Consider the following 15,339-nt stretch of genomic DNA (forward strand, 5'->3'; position numbering starts at 1 on the left):
CCCCAGGCTGCCGGCAGGCCCTCTCCCACCCCCAGGTAAGCTCAGTGGAGGGGGGGGCGGGATGGCCTCCTTGGGCGCCGGGGCTGCCGCCTGCTAGACCCCGGCGTCCGAGCGCCCAGCCCGGGCTCCGTCTGCCAGCTCCTGGGCTCTGCTGCTTCTCTGCTCTGCTTCTCTCTCCGCCCCTCTGAGCTCTGCCTCAGTCTCTCCTTCCCAGCTCTCGCAGGACCCGGCCTGCCTGTGCGGGGGGAGGGGCGCCCCCCGCTCCGCTTCTTCCTCCTGGGGTGCCAGGGGCAGCCCTCCTTGACCCCCCTGACCCCGGAGCACCCGGCCCCATCCGCCCCCGAAAAGGGCAAATTGGGCCACGGCCCCGCCCTCTGCAGGCGGGACTGGCAGCCCCGAGAACCCGCCCATCCTGGGGCCGGGGTGACCTGGAGAGCCCCAGAGACAGCGTGTCTAGACCCGAGGCTGTGGGGCAAGGGGCCGGGGCGGCGGGGGGGCTCGTGGCCAGGCCCTGGGAGAGGGGAAAGGGGTAAAGGAGCCAGGAGAGGGGCAATAAGGGACCAAGGGGACCCCCATGGCCTCCTGTGGGGCGCTGGGCGAAGTGGACTGGAGAATGAAAGGGACCAGGGGGCCACCGCCTGCCCTCCGGGGGGGGGGGCTGCCTTGCCGAACGGTGCCCCGACCTTGACCGAAGAGTTACAAAGCAACCTTCGGTGGGGAAGGGGCCCAGGACAGGCGCGGGATGGGACCGGGAGAGACGCGGGGATGGGACCGGGAGAGATGCGGGACGGGATGGGCCCGGGAGAGATGCGGGATGGGCCCGGGAGAGGCGTGGGATGGGCCCGGGAGAGGCGTGGGGATGGGACCGGGAGAGGCGCGGGGACGGGCCCAGGAGAGGCGTGGGGATGGGACCGGGAGAGATGCGGGGATGGGCCCGGGAGAGGCGCGGGGACGGGCCCAGGAGAGATGCGGGATGGGCCCGGGAGAGATGCGGGGATGGGCCCGGGAGAGGCGTGGGGATGGGACCGGGAGAGATGCGGGGATGGGACCGGGAGAGATGCGGGATGGGCCCGGGAGAGGCGTGGGATGGGCCCGGGAGAGATGCGGGATGGGACCGGGACAGGCGCGGGATGGGCCTGGGAGAGGCGCGGGGACGGGCCCAGGAGAGATGCGGGATGGGCCCGGGAGAGATGCGGGGATGGGACCGGGAGAGGCGTGGGGATGGGACCAGGAGAGATGCGGGGATGGGACCGGGAGAGATGCGGGATGGGCCCGGGAGAGGCGTGGGATGGGCCCGGGAGAGATGCGGGATGGGACCGGGACAGGCGCGGGGGTAGCATCTGGAAGGGACTGGGGGGAAGGAATCGGGAGAAATGTGGGAAAGAGATCGGGAAGGGATAGGGCGAGATACGGGCTTGCTATCGTTTAGGGGCTCGGGGAAGGGACCGGGAAGGAGGAAGGCAGTTTGCTTTACCCTGCTTGGCCCAGACCCGAGGTCCGGAGGAGCCATGCTCCAGCCTCAGAGGGGCTGGCAGATGTTGGCTCAGTGAATGGAGCAGCTTCCTAAGAATCCCGACTGCCCGAGACCCCAAGCCTGTCTCGAGGCCCCGTCTGCCCCTCTGTGACTCGCCCGAGATCTCCAGAAGGAGACGGGATTATGTGGCCTAGCATTTACGCCGCCGAGGAAGTGACTGCTGCTGTCCCCGGTGGATTAGATGGCATCGGGGTGCCTTGTCACTGAGCTTCTGGCCTGCCGAGGGGAGGGAGGGAGAGTAGGAGGCTTTGATAAGATCGAGCCTTTAGGTCATAGGTGGAAGCAGTGAAGACAGCAACTGGACTGGAGTCCTTTCCCTGGGTCCAGAGCTGGTCTCAGCTGCTCCTTGAGTGACCCGGGGCAGCTCTCTTAACCCTCTTTGCCTCAGTTTGCTCCTCTGTAAACTGAACCAAAAAAGGAAATGGCAAGCCACTCCAGTATCTTTGCCAAGAAAAGTCCAAAAGCGCTCACAGGAATTGAGAATTAGACTCAGCTGAACAACCGCAACAGCAAATATAAAGTGTGTTAGAGTCTGGGGAAGTACTCTCTGTCTGTCTGTCTGTCTGTCTATCACCTTGGAGATGGAGGGACAAAGGTTAAGAATAGATGTGATTTGAGGGAGAGAGGGGACAAATGGGGGAGAAGCTGGAGGAGAGAAGGTGAACAGGGAACAGGGGGGGACTTGGAGAAGCAGAGGGACATAGACTGGGAGATGACAAAGAAATAGTAATGCAGATCCAGGCGGGGGAAGCAGAGCAGAGCAGCAGCAGAGCCCGGGGGGGGGGGGGGGGGTACCAGCCCTCAGAGCTCCGGATCCCATCCGGGCGTCTCTCCCCATCCCTGCACAAGGCTGGCAGTGTGTTAAGACCTCTTAACTAAATGAACCGCAGAACCTTTCCCAAGGCGGCGTTTGCTTCTTGATTTCTCAGTACACTCCAAATCCTGGAAGAGGGAGGATTGCTGCCACCAACCCTCTCTCCCGCTTGGAATTCTGTTCTTCTAATTTTTTTTCCCTAATACAGTGGAGGAGAGGGTTTGGGGTGGGGGGGATGTCGAACCCCTAGGAAAGAAAAAAAATCAAGAACAGAATGCACTCTTTAGCTGAATGACAACTTTCCCAACATCCTGACCCAGTAAGAGCTGTCAGAAATATGTCACTCCACACCATCCTGTTAGTCAATGGAAATGACTACATCTCTGGAGTTAAGCATCTGCATCCACTTTTAAAAGGGTAATTTTATGAAGCAATGATTAGGAGCACAGGTCCAGGTACTTCTAGGGAAAATGAATATACCTTCGAAGGTATATGTTTGGGTCAGAATTGAGGAAGAATGATGAAGGGGGAGGAAAGGAGGGAGGGAGGCAATGTGTGTCTGTGTGTGTGTGTGTGTGTGTGTGTGTGTGTGTGTGTGTGTGTGTGTGTGTGTGAGAGAGAGAGAGAGAGAGAGAGAGAGAGAGAGAGAGAGAGAGAGAGAGAGAGAGAAAAGAGAAGGAGGGAAAGAGAAACAACGAGAGAGAAGAGGAGGAAGAAAAAGGAAGAGGAGGAGAATGAAGGAGCAGAAGAGGAAAAGGCAGCAATAGCAGGAGCAGGAGGAAAAGGAAAAAGAAGAGACAGAGAGGATTGAATGGATTGCAGAGAAAGGAAAAGGAACAAAAGTAGATGACAAGGATTAAAGAATCACTAGAGGGAGGTTTGCTTGAAGTTCTGATTTTTTTTCCCCCCTGGGGAAAGCTAGTTGAGGCAAAGTGACCATTCTCTCAGAGAGCATGATAGAAAAAGGGAAGAAATACAGACTTAATCTGACACAAATTCTAGATTTAGAGTAAGCATATTTCAAGATTAGAGGAAAGGACAAGGGATTTTGTTTATTTACATTTTACTAGGAAAAACATTCCAGTAGGAATAGGAGCCATATAGTATGACGTAAAGTGAGAAGGGGGAGTTTTCTAAAGGGACAGATGAGGATGCATAAGAAGCTCATCTAAATTTTTTTTTTTTTTTTAAGATTTTCTTTTGAAAAAAACAAAACCAGGATAGGGAACAGATGAACAGAGAAATCAGGTACGATGAGTGCTAAAACTTGGAAGAAGATGAGACTGCCAAGTAAGGCTAAAAAATGAGATTTTTTTTAAAAAAGCTGTAATATGGAAAATAGAAGGGATAAGATTGCTGCTCAGATTGTACGTCATGACAGATGGCAGGGCTACTCAATAGTTATCTGACTTCTGTTTTTCTCTGCCAAAGATAATAAACTTTGAAGCAGAAAGGGCTGAGCAAAAATTGGTATTAAGGTAGATAATACTAAAAATGAGCAGGAAATGGGAGGATAAATTAACATTATTAGGACAGATAAAGTGTATTTTTTGAGGACTGAAAGATATGACAGAAAGGATGGTGAGTTTTGAAAGAGGTGGAACAGGGAAAGATTAACATATCCTGAAGAAGGTCAGTCATTGTTCCTATTTTGATTTTCTTTCTTTTTTTTAAAATTTTATTTATTTAAGTCAATGGGGCTAAGTGACTTCCCCAAAGTCACACAGCTAGGCAATTACTAAGTGTCTGGGACCATATCTGAACTCAGGTTCTTCTGACTCCAGGACTGGTGCTCTATGCACTGCATCACCTGGTTGCCCACTATTGTCCCTATTTTCAATTAAAAAAAGAGAGATAGTGATGTCTGAAAGCTGTTGGCCAATGATTTTTATTTCCAGGTATTATTAAAAGGATGTCAATCAGCATCTAGAGAAAGAAGCACTGATCAGTCTATCGCAGCTTCCTTAAGAACATGTTATACCACATTCAATGAACTTCCTTCTGTCATAGGATTTCTAAACTCATCAGAGAAAGGGTTGCCATAGTAAAGCTTTGGGTAGTGTATCTCAAACTTTTTCCTGTAAAGGACATGGAGATGTGGACCGGATGATCATCCAATTCAATAGATTCAGAACTAGTTGAATGATTAGATTCACTAATACAAACTTAGAATTTGTTGTTGTTCAGTTGGGTCACTGTGACCCCATTTGGGCTTTTCTTGGTAGATACTTGAATGGCTTGCCATTTCCTTTGCCACTTCATTTTACAGATGAGGAAATTAGGGCAAATGGGATTAAGTAACTTGCCCAAGGTCATACAGCTTATAAGTATCTGAGGCTGGATTTGAAATCAGGTGTTCCTGACTCCAAGGCTGGTGCTCTGTTCTCTGCACCACCTAGACTAGTTGTCTGTAATTCTATGTGGAAATGGCAAGAGGTCTTCAGCGGATAATGCAGAGGTCTGGGCTTAGTCTTATTCCAGTTAACATGTTTATCAAGTAACATGGACAGAGACAGAGATGATCTACACATATGTTTTGCAGATGATCCCACTACAGGTTGGACCGCAATGTTTTGCATGTCAGAAACAGCAATTAAAAAGTTCTTGTCCTGTTCAATTGTTGAATACAGTCTAATTAGATGAAATTTACCAGGAACAAATGTAAAATTGTACTTTCTAATTCATGAATTGACTTTACTAGTATAAGATGGAAAAATATAGTTAGGTGACAATTGATTTGAAAAAAATTGCGATTATTAGAACATAAATTCCTTGAAGGCAGGGGATGTTTTTCCTTTTTTTCTTTATCTCATGGACTTGCTCAGCATTCAGCACATAAAGGTTTAATAAAAAAGCTGATTGATTAATTTTTTAAGGTTAATATTATAATATGGTAGGCTACTATAAGAAAATCAGAGGCCAGGACTAGGGAGGTGATCATCCCTTTGTTGTGCCCAGCTCTGTGTATCACCTTTTAGGACCCCCCACCCCAAAATCTCAAGCTGGAGTATTTCTTAAAAAAGAGGACAAGAATGCAGAAAAAATTAGAGTATTGAAGTACCATGAACCATTTGAAGGAACCTGGGAAGTGTAGCCTCAAGAAGAGAAGATTTAAGGGGGTAGGAGATACAAGTATTTAAGATTCTTTAAGAAATTAATATTTAAGGATGTAATATTTTTAAAAATTCAAGATTCTTTAATTATTAAATTTAAAACTTAAGAATTTAAAATTCTTAACATAAAGAAAACTATTAATAAAATTTATTATATCAAAAACAAAAGTAATAATCATATGATAGCAATAGGTGTAGAAAAAGAAAACTCATTTCTATTAAAAGTACTCAAAAGTGTAGGCATAGATAGATTTTTCCTTAAGTTGATAAGAAGCATTTACCTAAAACCATTAGCAAGTATTATTTATAATGGAGATGAATGAGAAGTCTTCCTAGTAGGGATAGACATGAAACAAAGATGCTTATTATCATCAGTATTATTCAATATTTTATTGGAAATCCTAACAAAAACAATTAGAGAAGGAAAAGAAATAGAACCAGAATGGAGAATGAGTTTTTATCAATAATAATTGAAATAGTTATTAATCTCACCAAATTAGCAGGATATAAAGTAAATCCACATAAATCATCAGCATTCATATATATTGCCAACAGAATTCTTCAGAAAGAGAAATCTGGATATATCCTTTTAAAATAACTCTAGACAGTATGAAGTTCCTGGGAATAAATCTAAATAAATCCAGGATCTAAATAAAAAAAAATAACCTTGTACACAAATAAAATCAGATTTAAATAAATGGAGAAAGCAATGTGTCAGAAATTAGGCATAGATCAATATCTTACTTCATTTACCAAGATAAGGCCAAAATGACTACATGACCTAGATAACAAAGAGAGATTTCACAAGAAAATTCGAAGAACATGGAATATTGCTTGTCAGACTTAAGGATGAGTTGACTATCTATGAACTAACAAGAGACAGAGAATGTTGTGAGATGTAAAGTGGATAATTATTATTATATTAAATTAAAAAGGTTTTGTACAAATAAAACAAAGATAGCCAAGATCAGAAGAAAAGCAGAAACTGAGGGGAAAAAATTTATAGAAAGTTCTTCAGATAAAGGTCTCATATCTCAAATATATAAAGAACTTTCTCAGATCTATAAGAATGTGAATCATTCCCCAGTTGATAAATGGTTGAAGAATGCGAACAGATGATATTCCAATGAAGAAATCAAAACAGTTTATAGTTATGAGAAAATGCTCTAAATCATTGATTAGAGAAGTGCAAATGAAAACCATCTCAAGATATTATTTTATACAAACCAGATTAATTAAAATGATAGAAAGGAAAAGAGACAAATGTTGGAGGAGATGTGGAAAAATGGAGATCTAAATTCATTGTTGGTGGATCTATAAGCTGATCCAACCAGTGTGGGGAGAGATTTGGAATTATGCCCAAAGAGCCATTAAATTGATTATACCTTTTGATCCAGCAATACAACTATTAGGTTTGTTTCCCAAGATGATTAGGGGAAAATAGAAAAGAATCTACAAAAGAATCAAAAATACTTATAGCAGCAACTTGTGATGGCAAAGAATGGTGGAAATTGTAGGGATGCCCATCGATTGGGGAATGACTAAACAAATTGTGGTTTATGTTCATGATGGAATATTACTCTGCTATAAGAAATGATGAACTCAATAATTTTTTAAATTTTATTTTATTTTATTTTATTTTATTTTATTTTATTTTATTTTATTTTATTTTATTTTATTTTATGAGACAATGGGGTTAAATGGCTCATCCGGGGTCACACAACAAGTAGTATCAAATGTATAAGGCCCTATTTGAATTCAGGTCCTCCTGATTCCAGATCAGGTGCTACCTAGCTGCCCCTAGCTCAATGATATTGGAAAAACATGGAGAGACCCCCATGAAATGAGCAGAACCAAGAGAACACTGAATATAGTAACAAAAATACTGTTTTAAGAACAGCTTTGAGTAACCAAGTCATTCTGACTATAATAAATACCCAAATTGACCTCAAAGATTCTATGAAAGAAAATGTTTGAATCCAGAAAGGGATATCACCATGGTGTAGGGAATGATGAGCTGGTTGATTGAGGAAAACAGGGCAAGTTTGGACTAAGAAAGGAAGATTTTTCCACTATCAGAGAAACAAATGATAGGAGGAAATAAGGGTAGTAAGGTCTTACATATATGTGTATATATATGAGTATGTTTATAAGATATATATATGTAAATATACACTTATGTGTATGTATATGCATGCACATATATTTATATATACATAATCCATGTTAATTGCAGCCTTCTTTGGAGTGAGAAGTAGAGAGGAAAAAAAAATAAAGTAGAAAGTGCCTAGCAGAGAAGAAAAGAAAACCAGAGCCAACAAAAGGACAGGACAAAAAAATCAAAACCAACTAATCTGGTATGTTCAAAAGGGGCTCCTCTTCATTTCAGAATTTGACTTGATTATCATTATCTCAATGACTGAGGTGCCTTCCACCTTCAATGAAAGGGAAGAGTCAGTCACCCCTTTGCACCCAAGGGAGCAAAGAAAAGCTGGGAAGCTTTGAAATAATGTGTAGTATTTATTATATAGATTTTCTTGAAATGGAAATTGTTTTATGTGAAATCCCCTCTACTGCGTTCATGACTTTTTTTTTTTACTTTTATTATTTTGTATTTAAGGGTAAAATTTTAAAAAATTACAAAAAAATCAAAGTATAGGAAAGGGAAAGATCCTAAATTGGAGGGAAAACATCACAGATTAAATTGCTATTAAAAAATAAGACAAATAAGAAAGCAACTGATGGACTAAATTTCTTATCTATACATAACCCTTATGAAAATCAGTTGGGGAAATGGTTAAACAATTTGTGAAATAAGATTGTAATTATTTTTTGCACTGTAACAAAAATATAGGTAGACCTTTACACTGATGCTGAATGAAGTAAACAGAATTAGGAAAGCTATATAAATGTGGACTACAATAATGTAATTAAAAAGAAAAAGAAAAAAAAAGAATTTAAGATTCTTTAAGAATTCAAGATTAAAGAAGTTAAGATTCTTTAATTCTCATGAAACTTAAGATTAATGGCATGGTAATTGTCTCTAAGTATCTGAAGGACTGTCACCTGAGAGGGGGATTGGAGATGGTTGACTTGACCACAAAGGACAGAGAGACAGGAGCAGGAGGAAAAAGTTACCCTGGGGCAGATAGAGTTTCTCACAAATTATCCCCTCACCCTTGGAGTCAGACAATGTGGAAATGAACTTCCCTGGGAAATAGTGTGTCTTCCCTTACTAGAAGTCTCGAGACAAAGGTTGGGTTGCCAACTGAGCTCGTCTGTTTAGCAGGGGTTCCTTTCTTCATTTATGAATTGGACTGGGTTATCATTATCTCAATGACCGAGGTGCCTTCCGACTTCAGTGAAAGGGAAGAGTCAGTCACACCTTTTACATTCAGTTCCATTTTTCTGACTCTTGCCCAGAGAAAAGAGAACTGTTTCCCTTTCCTAGGCTTTGATATGTATTTTCAGTCACTGAATCTCCCTGGAAGGGGGATGGGTTGTGATCTGGGGGCTAACTCTGGCATATGTGTTGTGTGGGGCAGGTATTTTGAAGAAATTAGAAAATGGGGAAGGTTGTGTGGGAGAGCGAGGAGCCTTACTTCCCTAGATACCTCCACAGTATACTTGTCTCTATATTTCTCCAGATAAAATTTGGGGTCTGACCTCCTGCTCTGACACCTCAGATCATGCCTCTCCTGACCCTAATGGTGATTGCTCTGGTGACAGGTGAGCAATGATGTGAGCAAAGTGGTGATGGGTGAACTATCCAAAACTTCATCTCTCCTCTCTCCCCAGTCCTCACATATCCCTGCTCTCTTCTAATTTTCATTCCTAATAAGTCCTTGGATTAGGCTTAAGTCTGTTTTCTTCACTTCCTTATCACTTTATTCCCCACTATCCATATCCATATCCTCTCCCTCCCTTCCAGTCTTTTCCCCAGATGACTAACCCCAGTCTTCTTCCTAGGTCGTGGCAGAGCAGAGACAAGAATTATAAAAGGGTATGAGTGTCAAGCCCACTCCCAGCCTTGGCAGGTCGCACTGTTCCAGAAGTCTCGTCTACACTGTGGGGCTACCCTCATCAACCGACAATGGCTACTCACCGCAGCTCACTGCAAGAAGCCGTGGGTGCGGGGGGGTGGGAGGAGAAGGCTGGGTTCAGGGATGGGGATGAGACTTGGATGGTATTAAGGATGGGTTGGAAGAATGAGTTCAGAGATAGAAATGGGGAAGGAGGGAGAACTGGAGATGGGGTGGGGAATGGGAATTGGGAATGAGGATGGAGAAGGGCTATTTTTCTTCCTTCTCTTGATTCAACTGACATATATCTGTGTATGTGTACACATATATCACATATGTATATGCTTATCTACATATATAAGTATATGTCTCTTTTTCTCATATACCCCTTTATTTCTTCCTTGATTGTTTCTCTATCTTCTTTCTGTCTCTGTATTTCAACCCTAATCAATCTCCCTCTCACATCCCACTCTCTTTCTCTTCCCACATCTTTCTCCACCATAACTGTCAATCTATCTCCCCCATTTCCAACCCTGTGTCTCTCCATTTCTCTGACCAGCATCTTTCATGCCACCAGCTCTTCTTTTCCCATCTTGAACTCCCTTGGCTTTCTTCCCCATCTTTCCATCTCTAACATTTCCTTAATATCTTTCCTCTATTTCTAAACCTGCTTTCTTCCTTTCCATCTCTGTCCCCCACCTCTCTCTTTCTCTGTATATATATATATATATATATATATATATATATATATATATATCATCTCTAATCTACTCCAAGTCTCCTAAGTCTTTCTTTTCTTTATCCCCTCTTCCTAACTCGTCACAATCTATAACTTGGTATCTCATATTTCTTCTCCACCAGAATCACAGAATTTCAGAGTTGGAAGGAACCTCAGAGACCACGTGGTCCAACTGATTCCTGAAAAAGAGTCCTTGCTACAGTCTACCCAACAAATGGTCATCCAACCTCTCTCTGCTTGACAGCTTCCAGTGAGGGAGAATCCCACTCCCCTCCAAAGTCACCCATCCCACTTTGGGATAACTCTAGTGTCAATAAGTTTCTCCTGACCTTGAGCCTAAATTTGGCTCTTTGTGACTTCTACCCATGACTTTTATCCATTGGTCCTAGTTCAGTCTGCTCCATGCAAACAAAATCAGTCTGTCTTGTCCACATTGCAGTCTCCAAATATGTGTAGACAGCTATCATGTCTCCCTCTCCTCTTCTTCCCCCATTTTCTTCAACTAATCTTTATATGACATTGACTCAAGAGTCTCTACCCTTAGAGTTTCTGTCCTTTAAATATTATCTAGCTTATGAGTAGCCCCAAATTTTGGTACCCAGAACTAAATATAGAAAAGTCTGATTAGGGAAAAGATCAGTGGAACCGTCATCTTCCTATTCCTGAAAGCCCTGCCTTTCTTTCCCAAATCACATTAATATTTTTGACTGCCTCATCACATTCTGATTAATTCTCTCCATCTGTGCCATCTCCATCTTGTATTTGTGAGCTGAATGTATGAAGAGATATGACTTTCCTCTTCTCCCTCTTAAATTTCACCTGATTGGATTTGACCCAAGATTCTAAGCCCCAAATTCTAGACCCAAGGTATTCTTTTGCATCCTGATACTGTCATCCAATGTATTGGTCATCCTCAGTTTAGAGTCATCTGCAAAATTGGTAATCTTGGCATATATCCAAGTCATTGGTCAAAATGAGAAGCAACACAGTATCAAGAACAGATTGCTCATCCCACAATTGAGTCCTCTATGAAAAGTCCCATGGAGACATTTTTGGGTCCATCCATTTGACTAGCTCTGAGGCCATCCAATTGCGCTATCTAGTCTCCATTTTTCTCCTCTCTCATCTAAAGGAACAACATAAAAGACTTTGTCACACATTTTGTCACACTCTAGGTAAAACCCATCTATAACATTCCCTTGATTTCCTATACCAGTAACTTGTACAGATAGTTTATGACAACATGGTCTGCTTTGCAATAAAACCATGTTGGCTTTTTGTTCGTTACTTATTTTTTTCTATGTGTTTACTAATCATCCCTGTGATGACTCATTTTTGGTATTTCCCAGGAATCATGGACCTATAGTTTTCTGATTCTGCCCACTTTCATTGAAACAATATATTTTCTCCAGGCTTACTATGTCTTTTCCCTTTTAAAATCTGTCCTTGTCATTTCTTTTTCTCTCTCTCCTTGTCTCTGCTGTTCTTTCCTTTCTTCCTCATTCTCAGTTCTTCTACCACTTCTCTCTCTCTTGCTTTCCTTTCTTCTCTGTTTCTCTCCCCCAACTCTAACCATTTTCTCCAATTTTGCCCCAGTTGTCCCACCCCCATCTCCCCTTATTTTGTTCCTCCAATTCTAATCTCGTCATCTCTATTTTTCCTTTCTCTTCTTCACCTGTAGCCAGTACTGGGTATACCTGGGGGCACATAACCTTCAGCGACCAGATGGTTGTGAGCAGAGGAGGATGGCAACCTTTTCCATCCCTCACCCTGGATTCAATGGCAGCCTCCCCAACAAGGACCATCGAAATGACATCATGTTGGTGAAGATGAACAACCCTGTGATGCTGACTAAGGCGGTGCAGCCCTTATCTCTTCCTGAACATTGTGCCACACCTGGCTCTCGATGCCTCATCTCCGGCTGGGGCACCACCACTAGCCCCCAGTGTAGGGGTCCCTCTGAGGGATGGGAACAGAAATGGGTGGACAGAAAATACATGGGGAGATATAGTGATGCAAAGGGATATACAAAAACCCAGAGACATCTGGGGAGACAGGGAAAGATCTTAGATATATACAGAAACAATCAGATGTAAAGAAACATAAAAAGTTACCAGGGGATACTCAAGAGTACACTGGGAAGCTGAGAGACAGAGGGACAAGCAATATGACCAGAGAAGGGAATACATGGGAAGGTATAGAAAGAAAAAAAGGAGACATGAGACATGGGGGAGATACAAGGAGACAAAGGGTGAATATGGGAAGACTTATGGGAACCCTGAGAGAATTCAGTGAGGGTAGTACTGGGGGGCTGAAGGGTTGGTAGAGAAAGTTGTAAAAAGAGGAGGATAGAAGATTCATAAATATCTCAAACTGGAAATGCCTATTGTGAACAGGGTAGGAGGGTACCATCTCTCAAACCCAACCATCCTACAGACAAATCCATGCCCTTTGGGAACTGTAGGTTCCTTGCTGAGGGCTCAGTGTAGTGTGGGATGGGCACTAGTAAGAGAGGACTGCTTGACTCATGCCCAACCTCTCTGCCTCCACAGTGACACTCCCCCATACTCTTCGATGTGCCAACATAACCACCATCGATCACAGGGAGTGTGAAGCGGCATATCCTGGGAACATCACAGACACCATGGTTTGTGCCAGCGTCAAGGAGGAGGGCAAGGATTCCTGCCAGGTCTGCTGAAAACATAAACCCAGTCCCTAACAACATTCTTTCCCCACCCCATTCCACTCCTCACTCCTAAATCCATTCTCACACCCATCCCACCCCCTTCATTCCCATCCCTATCTCTATCCCCATGGCCATTCTACCTCCCTCAATCCCATTCCTATCTCCATCTCCATAGCCATTCCACTTCCTTCCTTCCCATCTCTATCTTTATCCCCATGACCATCCCACTTCCTTCATTCCATCCCTAGCAATCCTTATGACCATCTCACCTCCTTCAGTCCCATCCCTATCTCCATCCCCACAATCATACATCCCACTTCCTTCATTCCCATTCCTATTAACCCTTATGCCCATCCCACCCACAGTCATCCCACCTCCTTCATTCCATCCCTATCTCTATCCCCACAGTCATCCCACTTCCTTCATTCCCATCCCTATCAATCCTCATGGCCATCCCACTTCCTTCATTCCCATCCCTATCAATCCTCATGGCCATCCCACTTCCTTCATTCCCATCCCTATCAATCCTCATGGCCATCCCACTTCCTTCATTCCCATCCCTATCAATCCTTATGGCCATCTCACCTCCTTCAGTCCCATCCCTATCTCCTTCCCCACAGTCATACATGCCACTTACTTCATTCCCATCCCTACCAGTCCTTATGCTGATCCCACTTCTTTTGTTCCCATTCCTATCTCCATACCCTTAGCCAACCCACCCCCTTCATTTCCATCCCTATCTCCATCTCCATGATTATCTCCCCCTTCATTCCCATCCACATCTCCATCCCCATAGCCACCCCAACCCCTTCATTCCCATTTCTATCTTCATCCCCATAGCCATTCCACCTTCTTTCTTCCCAACTCCATCTTTAGCCCCAAGACCATCCCACCTCTTTCATTCTCACTCCACCTCCATTCCCATGACCACACCACCTCCTTCATTCCAATCCCTACTTCCATCCCCATGGTCATCCCACTTTCTTCATTCCCATCCCTATGCTCATCTCACCTCTTTTGTTCCCATTCCTATCTCCATCTCCACTGCCATTCCACCTCCTTCATTCCCATCCCTATCTCTATCCCACTTCCTTCATTACCATCCCTACTAATCCTTATGCCCATCTGACCTCCTTCCTCTCCACCTCTAGTCTCCATCCCCATGACCATTTCACCTCCTTCATTCCCATCCCTATTTTCATCCCCTTGGTCATCTCAGTCCCTTCATTCCCATTCCTATGTCCATCTCCATGGCCATCTTTAGATCAGTTTCACTGAGGCCAACTTTCTCTAACTTTTCCCATAGGGTGATTCAGGGGGACCCTTGGTGTGCAATGGAACACTTCAGGGCATCATTTCCTGGGGTCAAGACCCCTGTGCTGTCACCCGGAAGCCAGGTGTCTATACCAAGGTCTGCAAATATGTGGATTGGATTCAGAAAACCGTCAAGGACAATTAACCCTAACCAAAGACTATTTCCATCCACCTTCTTCCCGCATGCCTCCCCTACGTGTCTACTTTATTCGCAATAAATAATCCTGGAAAGTTTCTGTTTTTTTTAAAAAAATAAATCCATGCTTCCCCACTTGCAAAGGAAGATAACCAGGACTCAGTGTCCTGAGAGACAATCTGGCTTAGTGGATAAAGCTCAATTTGGAGGCAGAAAGACCTGGGTTCAAATTCTTGTCTGAACTTTTACCGCCTTCAGACAATTGAGCACCTGACACACCCATGTCTCCATTTTCCCTCTATAAAAAATAAGTGAAGGTGGGGGTGGGGTGGGGTATCCCTTTGGAATTCTAAGATTCTCTTTCCCTATTAGGAAAGGTAACGGGTTATTGTCTCAGCCTTGAGAAGGGAGTCTCCTAGGCCTAGGCATTGCCTCCTATCTCTGTTATCCTATGTAGAGGGCAGTCAGTCCTCCACTTACTTACTGAAGAACAGGTAGGGCAGCAGTGTGGTCTGCAGGAATAGGGCTGTATTGGAAAGTCAGCCAGGGGGAGAAGACTTCTCCTTCAATAACCTCTGAAGCAGCAGTGTGCCCGGGAGCAATTCATTCTTCTCTCTAGAGCTCAGCTAGCTTCCCTCTTAAAATAAGGAGCCTTAGAACAAGAAAGAGGCAGATAGAAGACTCTCAAGTCTTTTAATATTCTAGTCTCTCTTGGAAAAGGGATTGGAATTTTGCTTGACCCAAGCAGTTAAGATTCTAGAGCAGTGGACTCAAGTTGTAAAGACTCAGGTTGATGGTAGAATGAACTGCCTTGAAGGTGGTAGGCTTTCCCTAACTCGTCATCTTCAGGATGAAATAAGCAATTAGGAGCACAGTGTCTAGACGAATGACTTAGAATCAGGGAGAATTGAATTAAAATTCTGCCTCAGTTACTTCCTTAGCTGTATGACTCTGGGTAAATCATTTTACTTCTGCATGCCT

At 43.9% G+C, this 15,339-nt stretch overlaps 1 protein-coding gene across 1 annotated transcript; it reads left to right on the forward strand.

Moving 5' to 3' along the window:
* LOC141492195 (kallikrein-11-like) lies at positions 1 to 14,445 on the forward strand. Its single transcript, XM_074192755.1, has 6 exons — positions 1 to 35; positions 9,109 to 9,190; positions 9,431 to 9,587; positions 11,904 to 12,169; positions 12,775 to 12,911; positions 14,215 to 14,445. Exons 2-6 carry the CDS (start codon positions 9,151 to 9,153, stop codon positions 14,365 to 14,367), a joined length of 753 nt encoding a protein of 250 aa, XP_074048856.1. The 5' UTR covers positions 1 to 35; positions 9,109 to 9,150; the 3' UTR covers positions 14,368 to 14,445.
* The last annotated feature ends 894 nt before the right edge of the window (positions 14,446 to 15,339 follow it).

The sequence above is a fragment of the Macrotis lagotis genome, chromosome 1 (genome assembly GCF_037893015.1).
Source record: "Macrotis lagotis isolate mMagLag1 chromosome 1, bilby.v1.9.chrom.fasta, whole genome shotgun sequence".
Classification (NCBI taxonomy): domain Eukaryota; kingdom Metazoa; phylum Chordata; class Mammalia; order Peramelemorphia; family Peramelidae; genus Macrotis; species Macrotis lagotis.